Below are 19,375 nucleotides of genomic sequence, written 5' to 3'. Positions count from 1 at the left end.
TCGAGGAACACGAACATTTTAGATCCCGAATGAGGTACGTTCCTCCTAATGAAGTACACTTCAGAGGTATGTTAACGTCATCGCCACGCCACTTTCGAATCATTTAGTTATGCATCTTATCTGTAATTCCTTATTGGGGCGGTAGCTCCTCTTAACCCTATACTCCAGTGAGTTCCACAAACAGGAGGTGGACTTATGCAAAATAAAAAAAGCAAAGAACTACTACTGATATATTGTTGTAGCATGCTTCAGTTTAACTACTATTACTAAAACAAATGCACGCATGTTGGCTGGATTAACACACCCTTATGCCCAAGAAAGGTACGTTTTCCTTTTCTAAGTTGCGCCTGCCTAGAGCTGGATAATAACTTTGTTACATATGTATTTCCGGTGATGTCTTACAGTTATATTCGCAAATCTCCATGGTTGCTCAGTTGCTAACGCTAACAGACAGCGACAGTATCCAATTAAATGTAGGTGTCTTCAGAGAGACTGCGCATTCCACCTAGAGTTTATCTGCTTAGCCCTATAGGCGCGGGATTCCCGAGCTTGTGGCTATGACGCCAGGCAAGGTCCATTTCCTATAATAAAACGGTAGTAAACTATTTGCTGTGTGATAGGGAGGCTGACAGATAGTTTGTGGAGATCTGGGCTATCTGAAGGTGTAGGATTGACTGACTTATTATTATTTGTTAGGCCCTAAAAGTGTGGACAAATATGGAAGTAATAAGAATGGATGAGAACGACTGGAAGTACCACGGAGAAGGCAATAAGAGCCTCGTTGTGTCCCACAGCAAGGTAGGAGTCTTTTTATCCATCAGCTTTCCAGTTACTTTGGTGAGATGTTTTGCGGATTTAACTGCTTTACTCTCTTTACTGTTTGTTATTGTTGTGCTTTCTTAGTTTGTTTCGCAGATGATGCGAGTTATATGTGTGGATGGTAGTTATGTATATTCTTAATTGTGCCACTGTGGTGTTGGACAAGACACGAAATATTACTTTAGAAGTTGATTGTTTATGTAGTACTTTGCGCAGGCAGTACAGCTTTGGTGTTTTGTCAGGTGTTTCCAAGTACTGGAGCAATAACTGTTTAACTTGCCCGAGTACTTGAAGTAAGAAGCAGATGTTTTGGTTTTCTTTTGGACACTTTGTTGATCCGCTCCCACACTTGTCCTTTATAGCCGTGTTTTTTATTTCCTCAGTTTTTCTTTTTGTTGTTTCATTTATCTGATTATTTATGGCCATCAGTTTATTGTCAAATGCAAAATGACAAGTGATCCGCTGTCACCCTGCACGGGAAATTCTGTGAGCTTTGCTATTGATTGCAAGGGGGGGGGGGCGGCAACAACAACAACAACAACAACAACAACAGGCCCCCCTCCCATTTTTTTACAGGCTGTGCCATACTTTTGTAAACTGCTTAAATCTCATAGGGCTTGTGTTCTGCAGCTATGTGCACTGGTGGATTTCCTTCAGCGATGAAAGGATTGCAGTGTGGGCACACCTACTAGCATGACAATGTTCGTCTACTAAAACACAGCAGAATTAAATTAGACATGTATATGCACTTTGTATACCCATCTCAGTCATGCACTTTGTGCGTAACTTATTTAAGTTCACATCCACTGTTAAAGCTATTCAATGAGCTACTTATTGCTCTGATGTGTTTTTAGTTTTTTTTTTCTTATGTCTGCCTGTCATTTTACCACTCAACAGTCAATTGCTTACATGATGACAATTATCTTCCATACATACCTCTCAGCTGTCCAGATTTTTGCCTCATATTTTTGGACTGCTCCTCATATAGTTTGTGTTTTTCCTGGCGAATTATTGAAGACTGAAGTAATTAAATAGTAAATAATGACAGACATTTGAGTTTCAGACTTTACATTCTTCAGAAAATACATAATAACAATGCAAAACCTGTTATTCTAACAACTAAGTTTATAGGAATAAAATTTAAAATCTGTCTCTGTGTTTGGGCCTTTGCCCCCCCCCCCAATTTTTTTTGGCTTTGTCCAGGTTTCTTGCTGTAAGACGTTGAGAGGTATGTATATCATCTGTCTACATCTCTCAGAAATAATCAGTTTCAGTCTACAGATATAAATAGTTATTAATTTGTTTATTTTATACATGCATACATATGTTGACCAGGGTAGTCCACCTAGATTCAATAGTGTAATTTTAAAGTTCACCAGCCTAGAAGTGTAACTTTAATGAACGTAGGTGCTGCTTGTTTTATATGCATTGTGACACGTTTTACTGCATCTTTCTTATTGGGGCATGCCATGTAATGGAATTCTTTGGTGGACTTGCATATCTTTTTTTGCTTTTCAAGTTTGAATTGGCAAGCTACGTCTCTGTGTTAGATTATTCTAATTTTTCATATTACATTGAAGGAGAATAGGACAGTATTTTGACTGAGTTGTCCTGACAAGTATGTGGAAATTGCACTTGTCTGAGAATAGAGGGTGCACTGTTTAGGACACCCCCAAGTTGCAGTTACCTTTCAGTTGGTTAAGGGAGTGTTGGAAGGTAAATCTTCCTGCAGTGGGAAGATTGCAGTTAAACCTTTCCTGCTTATTTTTTTTTTTTTGGGGGGGGGGCTTTGATTTCTTTGTGTAGTCCAGGAACTTAGTATGAAACGGTATTTGCACAGTTTGTTTCTGAGAAATTATATTCCAGGAGCTGTCCTTAAGCTGGCACCCTAGAGTGCCATTTAAGCCACGCTGTTATTCTAGGGTCATTGTGGAAGAAGAGGGGCTTTGACACTTCACAAAGAGCAGTCCAGGCAACTTTGTATCAGTGCCACTCAACGCTCGTTGTTTTGCAGAAATTATTCTTGCATCGCTATCCTTAAACTGGCACCATTTAAGCCACCAAGCCTTTATGGCAATACTTTTATTCCAGAGTCATTGTTTCAATTTCTTTTACCCTACATATATTTACTCTACTCTAAAACTATGCAGTGAACAGTAATCCCTGTAGCATGATGCAAGTCCTAGAGAGAGAGAGGTTGCACTTTGGATGTTAAGTCAAGTGTTGTGGATGTGAATACACAGTTGGGTAGTGCTTGTGGTCTGACATTTTTGTGTGTAGCTTGTTGCACACACTCAAGCCACTGCACTGATTGACCGCAATGACCCTTTAGAAAGCTCTCTCTATACTTCTAGGCTGCTGTCCTTTTTAAATTTATTCAGTGCCACAGTTGCACAGCCATGCTGACCGTTTACTAGCTCAGTGCCAAGGAATGTTATGTGCTCAGTGTGTTATTTTTCCATGCTATGACAAAAATCACTTTGATTTAATGTTAATTGAACTGACATCCACCAGTAAAGTTGTTTTACTGATGGTGTTTACTGATGGTGTTTAAATTTTATTGTATCTTGTTTGCCAAAAAGTGGTGCAGCTATCTTCTACAAGTATTGAAATTAATAACAGGATGTTGAAACTCATGTATAGAAAATATAAACTTACAGGCTTTACAGTGCCTACATGGATAAGTACCTAGAGGTACTGTTAACTGGGTAGATTTATAACATAACTGTATCTTAAGGGAGATATTATTTTTAAATGTATAACTAGGTTTTTCAACCACAATCCCTTTAATTTTATCATCTGATAACAAAACAGGCCAGTATTTCTTTACAACATCACATACTTGCTGCATGTTGTTGCCATAATTTATTGCAAGTCTAACACTAGTAGAAGCAGTGTCTAACATATTAGCCTTACCAGGAACGTAAGGACGGTTAAGGCAGGATTGGCCCTTGTCAGAACGCATACTAATGACCATGTTATAACTATCTTCAAGTGTTTCAGAACTATACCCTCTAGCAGATAAATCTCCCTTAAGACAACGCACAGCTTCATGCATTAATGGTGACAGAACTTTAGGAAAATCTTGCTGAAATTTAAAGCTCATTAAACCCTTTTGTGTTAGCTAGAATTGGTTTAAAATGTGGTATACATCAGCAGTGAACTATAAAGCTCTAGCCTTATGTAGTCAAAACCAGCTGAGTTCCGTCTTCACTTAGTGAAACTCACAAAAATGTAAATGGAACTTTTACATATATGACCTTTAATGTTGTACTCTTCACTAGTGGACTAGTCAATGCTGCTAAAATGCAGTTAGTGTTTATAATGGTTTTTAAAGTAAAAAATGTAGCTGACCACTTTGAGATTTTCTTCCTTGTTGTCCTCCTGATGGCAAACCCAATTATCACTGGAAAATTATGTCCGTTTTCTGTAGTCGTAATCTCTGTCCAGGGGCACAGTTCACTACAGACGCTGATATGTTAATGGGAAAGACAACATTTTCAAGTCTGTGTAGAACTGCTGTCACTCTGTCATTTACAGTTTGAAGTGCAAGTATACTACAGTTGGTTTTCTCTCTTTTCATGCTCATGTTGGCAGGCTGGGACATGTTATAGATACCTCACAAAGCTCCTGTGGTCCTCGCTCAGGAACAAAAATGAAGCAAGCCGCTAAAGCAAGCCTACGTCAGTTTGAAAAATGCAAGTAACCAGTCAATGCCAGAGAAATTATTGCTACTAAACAGAAGCACAGTTCTTGGATGTGAGTTAGGAAATCTAGCTTTAGCCTAATTTCTTTTGTATGTAAAACAAATAGATTTATGTACGTACCTATGTCACCTTTCAAATCAGTAGGTTTGCTGCTGCACGTCTCCAGGAAACATGCCACTGTTACCACAGCATCAAACCATTGTCTCTTCAGACTTTTGTGCCCCACAACCAGTCTTTACTAATGCCTGAATACTTTTTAATAGCATCTTCCAGCTGTAAACAGTCTAGTATAAACCTTATATATTCTCTGAATCTGTGTTGCACCGCACCTCTTAACTACAATTTTAATGTTGTCTGCCTTACCTAGTTCCTTTCATCGTCTCCATTTGTTTGAATTTCTAAGCACTTATCATGTGATCTATTATCTATATAACAAACTCACTGATAGACCTATTCAAATGCTCAGTGTTCAGCAGCTACTAATGCAAAAGTATGTTTTATAATGTAATAGTTGCCTCTACTTACATTTTCTAGACAAATTAAATTCATTTGAATGTGTAATTATTAATGTATATTATTTGTCTGTTCATGTATATTTCTGAATATCTTTTAAAATGCTTGTAATATGTTGGAGATTTTCTCCCCAGGCCTTTGCTGAAAAGGGATTTTTGGTCAAATCTAGTAAATAAAAGCAAAATTTAAAAAAAAAAACAACATTATATATATATATATATATATATATATATATATATATATATATATATATATATATATATATATATACTGTTAGCTGTACACACACAAATTGGTAAGCCACATTTAAAAAAAAAAAAACTTTTCCCCCTGAAATGTTATTTCCTTGAATCTCTTAAAGGAAAACTCCACCTTCTCCTACAGTTTAACTCAACTCTTGGGTTGCTTTTTACCCTACAATATGATTCCAGTACTGAAACCTGCTTGTAGGGAAAGACCACACACCTTTTCAAATTCCTCTCCAAATTATGTGAGAAGTTAAGCTGAAAAAAGTCTGTGGTCTTTCCCTTCTTTTAACTTCTCACATAATTTGGAGAGGAATTTGTCTACACCTGCATAACATACCACAGGCCTGGAGAAATTTTTAGTCGGTACTGCTGACAGTCTTATGCTGGTAACTGGTCTTGCTGATGTAAACAAGACAGGTATGAAATTGTTTTCCATTGTCTTTACTGTAGAGAGGAAGAGAGCTTAAACTGATTCACATGTGCTTCCAATGTAGCCATGCATTCCATAGTAAAACAGAGCAATTAGATCAGTCAGTGGTTCAAAGGCAGTTGTCATCTCTTTTGACAAATTTACATAAGCAGCATCACTGTATTGAAATGCTAAGCTTTAAACTTTAAATGTTTGTTTATACTATACATTTTTATGATGAAGTGAATGTAGCACCAAACTAGTGTCTGTGACATTTAGAGAAAAACTCAGAAAATACTTTTACATGAAGTACACAAGAAAATGGCACATTTACCAAAGTGTGTGTGTGTGTGTGTGTGTGTGTGTGTGTGTGTGTGTGTGTGTGTGTGTGTGTGTGGTGTGGTCTGTCAAATCATCTTGGACTACAAAAAGGTACTTTGAACGAAGGCCTGCAATTTAGCTAATGTTTTGAGTGCAGCTGTGTAATTCCTTAATATACTGTAAAACAGGCCACGAGTTACACACACAAATGAGGGCCATTCAAGAAATAAAAGCAGCAGTCTTATTACAGACTATATAACAGACTGTATATAAGATGACAGTGACTGACACTAATGCCATTATATGTCAATGGCATGGGAATACACAACTACTACTTTATGTCTGGTATGAGTCGTATAAAACAGACTTGAAATGGATTATAGGAAAGAGAAAGACTTGAAGAAAAATAAGATCATGTTGATATGTCAAGCCCCTTTTGGCAGCCATTTTGCAGAAAACATTAAAATTCTATAGGAAGCAATCAGTGATTTTTGAGGTGAAGCTGGGGTTTTCCTTTAACAGTTTGAAAACAGGACAACTGTTTTACTTTGCTGACTGGTTAAACCAAAGTGTCTATATGTGTGTCTAGATAGGTAGATTAAATATACCAATATCTATGTAACATGTATTGTACCTTGGTAAAACATTGCAGCAAATTAGAAATGATCACCAAATCCTTTTCTGATAATTGCATGATAGTTTTCTACACAGTAGGTACTAAAGCATTTCATTGGCAAATATCTGTTTACACTGGAGCTGCACTGCAAATGCTAGTATTTAAAATGTGGGATTTCTCAATCTGTTGATCCTTTATCTTTTCACTAATTTTGTTTCAGTGCAGCATGAGTGCAACCCAACATTCAGCATTAACAACTGCTTTCATTTTGCCGATAATGTAGACTGAGGGGTAACTACATTTGTCACCCAGTACCCTTTAGTGAGTATTCTCTGCCTGAAGTTTTCTAAGCAGTAAAATACAGTTTTACTAAATGACTGAGACATCAAAGAAAGGAAGTATAACATTAAGCCTTCTTTCTTTGGTGGCATGACAAGTGACATCTCTTAACGGTGCAAAATAAGATAAGCTATATTTCACTAGCAGTCTTTTTATACTGGACATGTTAAGCCATAAGTGACTCAATCTAATACATGCACGTAGAACATTTTCTTTCTGCAGCAGAGTGATGTGACTTTGTTTTCCCTATCAATTGAAAAACAGCTTTTCTTGAATCTGACTTGTATGTTTAACTTATTGCCTGTATTGATCCTTGAATTTCATTTTTATGTTCTTTATAGACTTTAAAATTGTTCTTAATGGAATAGGTAAGGAAGAGGTATCAGCACTTGGAGAGGAGAGGTCCATTTGTGTTTTTTGTCAGGTATAGAATTAGTGCAGTTATTGAAGTTTTGTTGTTAAGGGTTGCGCCAAGTATGTTATATTTACTGCTCAGCTAGACTTCAAAAAAGGGTGTGGCATAGCCATCCTACACTCTAAACAGCATCAACCTTTCACTTCTCCCATCCCTGACTTTCACCCAGCCGAACTCATTATCGCTAACTACAACCTTAATTCACACAATAAACTAGTGATAGCCTCCATCAGCATCCCTCCTGGAAGTAACTTGGCCATCCTTGAGAAAATCCTTTCCTGGTTCTCCCACAGTTTACCCTATGATACCCTCATCTTAGGTGATGTCAACCTAAACTGGTCAAAACTCAAAACGGGCTCTCCTCAAAACAGTATTCATCTCCATGGATACCATCAACTTATTACCTCTCCTACCCAAATCCATAAAAATGCTACATCTAGCTCTATAATTAACTGAATACTCACCAACACCCCTAAGCTATATCACAACCCCACTACCCTACCAGATCGTCTTAGTGACCACCTACCCATTTCTGTCCTTGGATATAGCTCTCAACCTCCCAAACCTAACCTATATAGAGACTGCCGTAAACTTTCTAACTTCAACAACTCCATTCAACACTATTTTCTCTTCCACTAACTGGTCCTTCCTGAAACAAATCCCTCTAAATGATGCAGTAAATAGTTTCTAAAGTATCTTTCTAAATACCCTGAACTCCCTCGCTCCCCCTAGAAAGATTCAAATAAAATCTAACTATGCCCCTTGGCTTTCTAAAGACTAATGGAAGAAACAATAGTACCAGTAGTCAAAGGTCGCCCAGCCTAAAAAAGTATATTCAACAGCAAAAAAACAAGCGTCCACCAGAGCTGTTAAAGTAAACATTTTTTTAATACAAAGGATAAGTGCTTTCACACACACACTGCTTCATCAGATCCATAAAAAATCATCACAGGTGTACTCATTCTATACTAAAAGTCAACTAACCAACCATGGAACAGCAGCAATTACTGATGTACACTCTTCTTTTTTAGAATTGGTTTTAAAGGAACAGATGCGTTAATCCCAGACAGTTTATCTGCTTGCAATTTAACAATCCAGTTTGCTTCTGCATTCTCTAATCTGTTATTATAATCACCCTTTCTCTTATTCATAGGTAACAACTGTAAAACACTAAATAAAAAAAGACTGTCCTGGTGCAGAAGGTATATGTTTTGCTAAGGCATTAAGGGTGTTCAGACGCCTGATATCACCTGCATGCAGCAAGATACATTCTTTCAACATTCTCACTGTTTTGCCTATATAAAAAGATGTATATAACTGGCACATAGCCAAATAAATAAATCCCTTAGAAGTGCAATCAGCATAAAAAAACAAGGCTTAAATGTGAAATTAATAACAGGATGTTGAAACTCATGTATAGAAAATATAAACTTACAGGCTTTACAGTGCCTACATGGATAAGTACCTAGAGGTACTGTTAACTGGGTAGATTTATAACATAACTGTCTCTTAAGGGAGATATTATTTTTAAATGTATAACTAGGTTTTTCAACCACAATCCCTTTAATTTTATCATCTGACAATAAAACAGGCCAGTATTTCTTTACATCATCACATACTTGCTGTATGTTGTTACCATAAGGTAATGCAAGTCTAACACTAGTAGAAGCAGTGTCTAACATATTAGCCTTACCAGGAACGTAAGGACGGTTAAGGCAGGATTGGCTCTTGTCAGAACGCATACTAATGACCATGTTGTAACTATCTATCTTCAAGTGTTTCAGAACTATACCCTCTAGCAGATAAATCTCCCTTAAGACAACGCACAGCTTCATGGCATTGTTTATTATCTGTGTGCAATCTGGACATACGCAAATGCTGACCTTTAGCAATGTTTTTAAAAATATGTTTAGGATGCATACTGTTGAAATGTAACAAAGCATTCTTCCTACAAACTTTTTAGTGAGGTAGACAAAACCCCATCACAGTGACTTTAGAGTCCAAACATTCAGTACTGTTCCATGAATAATTCAATACAAATCTAAAACAAAAACTAGTAGATTCCAAGTAGTGTACAAACCTCAGTAAATCAGATTCTGCACCTTGCCACAAAATAAAAACATCCTCGACAAAACGTTTATAATAAAAATAATGTGCATAAAATTCATGTTGCGATACCACTGCCATACGCTCCCAGTCAGCCAGTACAAGATTGGCATAACTGTTAGCGCATGGAGTGCCCATCGCAACACCGACCCTGTGTCTGTAAACTACATCATTAAATAAAAAAAACATTATTACAAAGCACCAACTCCAGTTAAGTACCAATACATTCTATTAATTCTGGAGAATAATCAACATTTTCAATCAAGTAATTTTTTAGGGAAGCAACACCAAAATCATGTGGCATGACTGTAAACAATGTCTGTATGTCCAAACTAACAAGAATGGTTTCATTACTAAAAGACCCATGCATTCTGGCAAATTCACCTAATGTGATAAGGAAATGCTCAGTGTCCCTAAGAACGGCCACAGCTGGTCTCTTAAATTGTTGCTCTATATAAATAGAAATAAATTCTGTGGCCCACCCCCTGCCCGAAACAATCGGACGAAGGGGTGGGTCAACCAATGACTTATGCACCTTAGCGAGGCCGTCTGTGACTGGTATCAAGGGGTCCGAGACCATCATAAAGTCATATAACCCCATGTCAAGTACTTGTTCCATTAAAAGCTCATATAAAGTAATATGAATACCACCAATAGTTTTATGCAAATCATGCTCATTGATAACTTCATATGTAGAAACATCATTCAACATAGCATACATACTAGCATTATAAAAATTTGTGTCAAGGGCCACTATGGATCCACCTTTATCGGCAGGTCATATAGTCAATTCAGCATTACTTCTAAGTTCACGAAGTGCTTTAAATTCACCGGATGTTAAATTATGAAAATTACTTTTCCTCAAATCAGTAACTTGTAATTCCTTTTCCAGAGTCTTAAAGAAAGTTTCAAGCACAGGTGTTAACTGTGGAACAAAAGTACTGGTGCATTTAAACATAGTTGGCATACTAACTTCAGTGTGGGATGGAAGAGGCGCAAACCGTTCCCAGAGAATGACGCAACTCCAGAGGAGAGGAACAGAAAGAAAATACATTGTTTATCTATAATTTATCTTCACATATCTTGACTCCAGAGCAAGTAAATCTTCTAGATAGAGGGCTTAATTTTGTGCCGTCACAAGCGGTACCACTTGAGAGTGTATTATTTAAGCAGTAACCCACGCCTGGGTGTAGGTAATGCTGGATTTACCCACGGTTGGTGTGGTTTGGTCACGAGGGCGAAACCAGCAAAGACAACCGTGGGTAAATCCAGCATTACCCACACCCAGAAGTGGGTTATTGCTATTATACAATGGCATTATTTAAGAAAAAAAAAATACTTACTTTTCTTAAATAATGGCATTGTATAATGCCTCCATGCTGCCCTTCCACAGCTGTCCTGTATTCTGCGGCAGTTCTGATGTACTGCGCATGCGTATGCTTACGCAGTACATCAGAGCTGTGTGTGGAAGCAATGGAGAAAGGAAGATCTCCGTTGCTTTTTAAAAGGTGTCTCGCTATGTTAAGAGTTTAACATAGCGAGATGGCTTTAAAAAAGCTTTTTTTAAAGATATCTCGCTATGTTAAACTCCTTTTAACATAGCAAGATTACAGCAATGGAGCTCTTCCGTTCTCCATTACTGCCAAAAACACAAAAAAAAAATCAAGACTTATACTAATGGAAAAAGTCCAGGAGACCGTACGTTTTCCATTAGTATAAGTCGGATTTACAACGGGCACGCTGACCAATCAGCATGCACGTTTTGGAATATTAATGGAGGGGGGTCATTGTATAATTGACATTAAATTGTTTCTATGAATTGTAACATTAAAGTTAGCTTTTGGTGAGTGCGTTAGTACACCAGCTATGTTTAAATGCACCAGTACTTTTGTTCCACAGTCAACACCTGTGCTTGAAACTTTCTTTAATACTCTGGAAAAGGAATTACGAGTTACTGATTTGAGGAAAAGTAATTTTCATAATTTAACATACGGTGAATTTAAAGCACTTTGTGAACTTAGAAGTAATGCTGAATTGACTATACGACCTGCTGATAAAGGTGGATCCATAGTGGCCCTTGACATAAATTTTTATAATGCTAGTATGTATGCTATGTTGAATGATGTTTCTACATATGAAGTTATCAATGAGCATGATTTGCATAAAATTATTGGTGGTATTCATATTACTTTATATGAGCTTTTAATGGAACAAGTGCTTGACAAGGGGTTATATGACTTTATGATGGTCTCGAACCCCTTGATACCAGTCACAGACGGCCTCCCTAAGGTGCATAAGTCATTGGTTGACCCACCCCTTCGTCCGATTGTTTTGGGCAGGGGGTGGGCCACAGAATTTATTTCTATTTATATAGAGCAACAACTTAAGAGACCAGCTGTGGCCGTTCTTAGGGAAACTGAGCATTTCCTTATCACATTAGGTGAATTTGCCAGAATGCATGGGTCTTTTAGTAATGAAACCATTCTTGTTAGTATGGACATACAGACATTGTTTACAGTCATGCCACATGATTTTGGTGTTGCTTCCCTAAAAAATTACTTGATTGAAAATGTTGATTTATTCTGCAGAATTAATAGAATGTATTGGTACTTAAATGGAGTTGGTGCTTTGTAATAATGTCTTTTTTTATTTAATGATGTAGTTTACAGACAGAGGGTTGGTGTTGCGATGGGCACTCCATGCGCTAACAGTTATGTCAATCTTGTACTGGCAGACTGGGGGCGCATGGCAGTGCTATAACAACATGAATTTTATATTTTAAATGTTTTGTCAATGTTTTTATTTTGTGGCAAGGTGCAGAATCTGATTTATTGAGGTTTGTACACAACTTGGAATCTACTAGTTTTAGATTTGTATTGAATTATTTGGAACAATATTGAAGTTTTGGACACTAAAGTCACTTTGGGGTTTTGTCTACGTCACTTTTTAGAAAAGTTTATTGGAAGAATGCTTTGTTACATTTCAACAGTATGCATCTTAAACATATTTTTAAAAACATTTGCTAAAGGTCAGTATTTGCGAATGTCCAGATTGCACACAGATGATAAACAATGCCATGAAGCTGTGCTTTGTCTTAAGGGAGATTTATCTGCTAGAGGGTATAGTTCTGAAACACTTGGTTATAACAAGGTCGTTAGTATGTGTTCTGACAAGGGCCAACCCTATTTTAACTGTCCTTAGGTTCCTGGTAAGGCTAATATGTTAACCACTGCTTCTACTAGCGTTAGACTTGCATTAACTTATGGTAACAACATGCAGCAAGTATGTGATGTTGTAAAGAAGTACTGGCCTGTTTTGTTGTCAGATGATAAAATTAAAGGGATTGTGGGTGAAAAACCTAGTTATATATTTAAGAATAATATCTCCCTTAAGAGACAGTTATGTTATAAATCTACCCAGATAACAGTACCTTTTTCTGGATGTCTAGGTACTTGTCCATGTAGGCACTGTAAAGCCTGAAAGTTTATATCTTCTATACATGAGTTTGAACATCCTGTTATTAATTTCACCTTTAAGCCTTGTTTTTATGCTGATGCACTTCTAAGGGATTGATTTATTTGGCTAGGTACAAGTTATGTACAACTTTTTATATAGGCAAAACCGTGAGAATGGTGAAAGAACATATCCTGCAGCATGTGGGTGATATCAGGCATCGGAACACCTTTAATGCTTTAGCAAAAGATGTATCTTCTGCACCAGGACATTGTTTTTTATTTAGTGCTTTATAGTTGTTACCTATGAATAAGAGAGAGGGTGATTTATAGTAATAGATTTAGAGAATGCAGAAGCAAATTGGATCGTTAAACTACTGCCAGGGATTAATGCATCTGTTCCTTTAAAACAAATTTAAAAAAAAAGGAAGAGTATACATCCATAATTGTTGCTGTTCCATGGCTGGTTAATTGATTGTTGTTTTAGTATATAAGGAGTACACCTGTGATGATTTTTTTATGGATCTGATGAAGCACTATGTGTGAAAGTGCTTATACTTTGTATTAAAAAATGTTTACTTTAAAAGCTTTGGTGGACGCTTGTATTTTTGCTGTTGCTTTCTAAAGACTCGAAGTCCCTTATGCTCTAAAGGGATGAAGCTTGGAAAGCCTGGACCAAAACGAAGGAATTATCCCTGCTCCGCAATTATAGACATCTTAGAAGCCTTACCAAGAAACAAATCAATATTGATAAAAAGTCCTTCTTTAACTCGGCTCAACTCGATATCAAATCCAACCCTCAGAAATTTTGGTCGACCATTAAAAGCATTCTTTCTCCTGGATGCCCCTCAAACCCCTCCCCCTACCCAGGTCCCTCTTGATACAGCTACCTTCCTTAAATATTTCAATACTATTTAGTATCCAACTAATGGAAACACTACCCCACAACACACCCCTCCCAACCCACCCAACAATCGCCCCTTCTTGCAGCCTGTTTCAACTTCCTCCATCCAATCTCTTCTACTTAAGCTCAAGCCCTGCTCACCGTCTACTGATAATCTACCCCCTATTTTCCTCAAACTAGCTGCTGACTTTATATCTTACCCAGTGTCTATATTAATCAATAGGTCCATTCAGGAATCCACTGTACCTACCGTTTGGAAATCCTTTTTCACTATTCTCCTACCCAAAGGTGGAAACTCCACAGACCCATCAAACTACCATCCCATAGCCATCCTATCACCCCTCTCTAAAATATTTGAAAAATGCATCCACTTACAACTGCTAAAATACCTACTTTGACAAAATCTTCTCACCCCCTACCCAACACGGCTTTCGTCCCCACCGCAGCACAACCACTGCCCTCCTATCCTTTACCCATACCATTGCTGAGGCCCTAGATAACAATAAACTTGTCTCATGCCTCTTCCTAGACATTTCCAAAGCTTTTGATTACTGTCTCCCATCCCCTGCTGCTATCTAAACTTGCTAGTCTAAATCTGTTTATTTGCACCCTTACCTGGTTCTCCAGTTACCTATCTGGCAGGCAGCAGTCTGTCAAATGGCTGTCCTCTTCTCCATTCTTATCTGTCACACCAGGAGTACCCCAAGGCTCCATCCTGGGTCCCCTCCTCTTTAACGTCTTCACTAACGACCTACACACTTCTTGTAAACAATCCTCCATCCAATATGCAGATGATTCTACACTCCTCTTTCTCCGACAACATCTCTGAGCTCCGTACTCTCTCTCAACATGCCTTCTCATCTACTGAACAGTGGCTCTCTGAAAACGTACTCATCCTCAACCCCCCAAAAAAACAAACTCCTGTTATTTCTCCCCCATTCACTTATCACAAATCTTCCTTCTATATCACTTCCTCATTATTAAACCTGATGCTCAAACTACACTCTTAGGAGTCATCATTGATGACTAACTCAAATTTAATACATATCTTCTACAAAGCATAAAACAGACTAACCAGAAACTAGGTTTGGTATATCCCAACAAAAAATTTCTAACTCCAAATACTAGGCTGTTTCTTGCTCAAGCTCTCCTCCTACCCTCCCTTCTGTATGCTGTCCCTATATTCACAAGTATTCAAACCACAACATTAAACAAACTCCAACAAATTTATCATAACATAGCTAGATTCATAACAAACTCTCCTTACAATACACACCACTGACTACCCCTGTCATCCCTACACTGGCTAGAATTCCCCCATACATTGTTACTTTCAGAACTACAAATGCTACATTTCATCCTCAACAAACTTTCCTGTTGCCCAGCTCTTTCTGCCTTCATCTCTATCTACACACCTTCTTGCACTCTCTGTACCTCCTAATCAGCAACTTCTACACCCCTACTAACCAAAAAAGTACTCCATTGCCCAAAACTGGAGCAAACTGCCTCGTGAAATATGTTCCATCATTCACCCTGCCCACTTTAAGGAAAACGTAAACACCATCTCCTCAACACCAAAATCTGTCCTTGTACAACTCCATCCTACCCTCTTCTCTCCCTCCTAGGCACACCCTCCTCTCAACTAAGTAATCCCTCTACTAAGGTTAAACAGACTCTACTGTATAGTCGTATCTGACCAATAAATCTGTGTGTAAATAATCTCTGTGTAAACATAAGGGAGATATGACATGTTTTGCATTCTTTTCTTTTGTATTTAGTATTGTTCTTGACTAATTTTCAATATCTTAACATATGTTAATGTAACTGTTACCATTTTGTTTCTTTGTACTTTCTTTCTTTTGGCTTTTCCCGGTTAGCGGTTGCCACAGCAGAACTCCGGTCTGCTAATGATTGAAAGTGGATTTTTATGGTGCCGAGTTGCCAGCCTGATGACCAACCTATGACCAACCTTCAAAGAAGGCACACCCATTCACGCACGCATCTACCTGCATGTCTTTAAACGTCACTCGAGCACGGGGAGGACATGCAGACTCCACACACAAGGACTCCAGCCGGGAATCGAACCGGAGAATCTCTTTCTGTGAGGTGACTATGCTAACCGCTGCACCACCGCGGCTTATTTTCTGTATACTGTCTGTATTTGAGCTTTTCCCCTTGGGTCTCCACTGAAAACGGGCCAAAAGCCCAGCTGGACCAACCCGGTTAACAAATGTCAATAAAAAAAAAAAAAATAATGTAGAGATTCAGGGAGTGCTGTACTTGTTCAATTTTTTTAATTCTACCTCATAATTTGTTTCAATTTTGTACTATTTACTTCTGCTTTTAAGCCACTATCTGGGAACACTGCAGAGCAACCCATTTACCGTTTTATCAGACAAGTGAGTAGGTTGTCAAGTTTTTCAGTTGTAAGTAAGGGATGTGTTGGATGAAGATGGTAGTTTCCTATTTAGAAATTTTTACTAATTCTGTGTAGCTGTCATTGGATGGTCTTCCACAGCTCTTATTTTCTTTTTAGTAAATGTTAATATAAACAAAACTAGTGTACTAGTATTATTGATTTACCTTTGGTGTCTGAAAGCAGGCTTAGTTCAGTCTCGGTGAGAAACATGACATCTTCATTTGTCAAAGCCATCCGCATTTTAGAAATAACCTCTTCAGTTAAATTCAGCCCCTCAATCCATACTTTCAGAAAGAAGCTGGATAACTACATGCCCTCCATCCCATGTTAGAACTTTGGGTGGTCATCAAGCTCCCCGATGGCCAGTAGGCCTTGAGTTTTTTGGCGAAACCTATGAACCCATGTCTAATATAAATGAGGAAATTGCTTACTTCCATTAAATAACATATACAGCAAGTAATAATGTGTGTTTCTGACTTTATCTAAAATTTATCTTCTACAGCAGTAGGTAGTAAAGCTGTTTTATTAATAATGCGTTTGAGTGCTTTACAATAAAGATAAGATAAAACAGATGGGGACATGAACATTTTTGTGTCGTACGGTGATAGGAAGTAAAGCGTTTGAATCAATTGACTGTTTGGACAATAAGTCACTTGGTTTAGAATAAGTGAAAGCAGGGAGAGGACTGAATGATGAGCTATGTGTATATTCTGTCACTCAGATAACTTTTGCATACGTGGTTTTGTTGTTTTTGTAAGTTGAGCGAGAGCTACGGTAAATCTGTTATTAATCTGACCATTCTGATTTAAGTTTGTTTTATAAGGGATTGGTATTAGTGGGGGAGGGGGCTGTTTCCTTTTGATTAGTTGCACTGTAATCTAATATTTGAGGTTGGCCAAGTCTTCTGTCCAGAATAAGTTAATGAGTATTGGCCATTTAGAAATTGTTTTGATGAGGCAAGTAAAAGAAGAAAACTCATAGGCTTGTAGAAAGCCAAAAACAATGAGAATTGAGAAATTGCTAGTTTTGTGTTTTTAAAAGAGAAGGATCGTTGATGCCTATTTGGTTTATGATTTAGTTTGGAGAATTGTAGTCCATTCCATATTTTTGCCCACTCACTGAGACAGGTGTAAAGAATTGTGATAAAAATGGGACTAAGGAGGTCTTTCTCTCCTTGTTAGGTACATGCTGTTGAGCTTAAAATATTTAAAACAACCCAATGTACTGTTTCTACTACAATAATGATTAAAATGGAATAAATTAATGTTGGTTTGAAAAATATGATCAGCTCTTATTCTGTCAGATGTTTTATTTTCAATGTCCAGGTAAATTACGGCCTGTAATTGTCTTCTGGGGCAACTTTCCTCAACGGTCATTGCACAGAATCTACCTGCTTGGTATGAATTCACAACTGTAACTTTGAAAGAATGTTATGTTTTGTGAGTTGTCTTTTTGATGTGAAGCAGATCTACTTGAAGAATTAAGGGACAATATATTTGGCAAATGTATAAGCAAACTATGTGCTTCTTTTCAAGTCTGAAAATTGGCTCCTTATTGAAATATCTCTACTTGAAATGCTGAATGCTGACCAAAAAAGGCAGAAAATGCAGTAGAAGAGCAAATATCTAACATTTTGCAGGGAGAGTTAGTCTGCCCATACCCCCACAACTCCGAGATAACCATACCTCGGAGAAAAGGGAATATTCAGAAAAGTGGCAGTTTCAGATTTTTGTTTGCAAGTCCAAATATTCATCCATTGTCGCAGCATTACATGACTTATTATAGCAGGTCCAGACATTTCAAAACTGTTTTGCTGCATTTGTTGCTTGATTTTATATAAGTATATATTTTTGATAAGTGAAAATTAGTTTAATTTTATAGTTAATTAACTTCATTAAAACAAAACCCTTTTAATGGTTTGTATAATTCCCTGTTCTTTTAAGACTGATGCCTTAAAAATAATTTGGTGACTTGAATTAAGAGTAAAGCAAATCTTTTGTCATGTGTGTTGTTTTTTAAAGACAATTTTGGATGTATATGTAGAAATATGCAGTGCTTCACAAATTAAATTATAAACTGGATAAGGAAAACTGGCCAGAGGTAATGCTGGTTACCTGCCAAAAATCGGTTCCTTTCACTGATAGAAGTCCCTACCAAACATTGACTGAAATGCAAGTAAGTCTAATGGGCAGGTTCAGAACAGCTTCTCTGTAATGTATTTGACCTTCTCCTTGCCTTTATTAATAATTTTGAAGAGAGTCCTAAATCTAATAGAAGCATACAATAAATATAATTTAAGTACCTAGAAAAAAACTGTGCGTGGTTTTCATTACAGCTGTTTATTGGCAGTGAGAGAGCCTCCCCTTGCTTTGCCTTCCCTTTTTAAAGAAAGGCCCTGGCAGCTATGTAGCAGACTCTTAGGTTATAACAAAAGACTGTTACTTTGCATAATCTTGAAACTTCGGCATTGCTTGCAGTTGTATTCGTGGCAACTTTCATCATCAACAACATTCAGTCTTTTTCAGTGCTAGGGAACGCACAGAATAAATATGAACTAAAAAGCTGCAATGGTTCTTATAAAACTTGGAGAAAAGGGTAGTGAAACAGAGTTACTTGGGGGAGACAGACTAGGAACTATTTAGTTACAGTTTAGATGTTTTGTAAAAGTATTTGAATCCTTTTGGGGGTGTTTTTTTTATCTGAAGTTTATTACCACTATAAAGCAGCAGTTTGAAGTTTAAGGTTTCTGAAAATCTTTCCACCAAGAAGTAGCTGTTGCTGATTCTCTGAATTGCAAAGTAGCCTTAATAAAGATATTTGCTTTAGTGTGTTTTAGTACTTAAATATTATTATTCTCTTTGGTAGATATTTAAATATTATTATTCTCTTTGGTAGATATTACATATTATTCTCTTTGGTAGATATTTAAATATTATTATTCTCTTTGGTAGATGTTCAATTCTACATTTCTTAGGCTTAGTCTTCTGAAAGTTTAGTATAAAATTACTGCTAATTGTCAAAGCTATTAGCCTGTGTTTTATGTTGCATACACTTTCATGAAGCCACTTTCCTTTTATTTTTGTTAACACAAGACATAGGCAAACCTA

At 37.3% G+C, this 19,375-nt stretch overlaps 1 protein-coding gene across 1 annotated transcript in view; it reads left to right on the top strand.

The window, feature by feature from the left end:
* Window positions 1–521: 521 nt before the first annotated feature.
* The window catches only part of IPPK (inositol-pentakisphosphate 2-kinase), an 828,159-nt gene continuing 809,305 nt past the window's right edge, over window positions 522–19,375 (top strand). Inside the window, exon 1 of the mRNA XM_044077413.1 lies at window positions 522–798. Coding sequence (XP_043933348.1) covers window positions 718–798 — 81 coding nt within the window. The 5' untranslated portion in view covers window positions 522–717. The remainder of the gene's footprint in view (window positions 799–19,375) is intronic.

This window comes from Protopterus annectens, chromosome 7.part0 (genome assembly GCF_019279795.1).
Source record: "Protopterus annectens isolate FY-2018-M chromosome 7.part0, PAN1.0, whole genome shotgun sequence".
NCBI classification, from domain to species: domain Eukaryota; kingdom Metazoa; phylum Chordata; order Ceratodontiformes; family Protopteridae; genus Protopterus; species Protopterus annectens.
The sequence above is the reverse complement of the archived record's forward strand: the minus strand, read 5'-3'. Positions and strand labels throughout refer to the sequence as shown.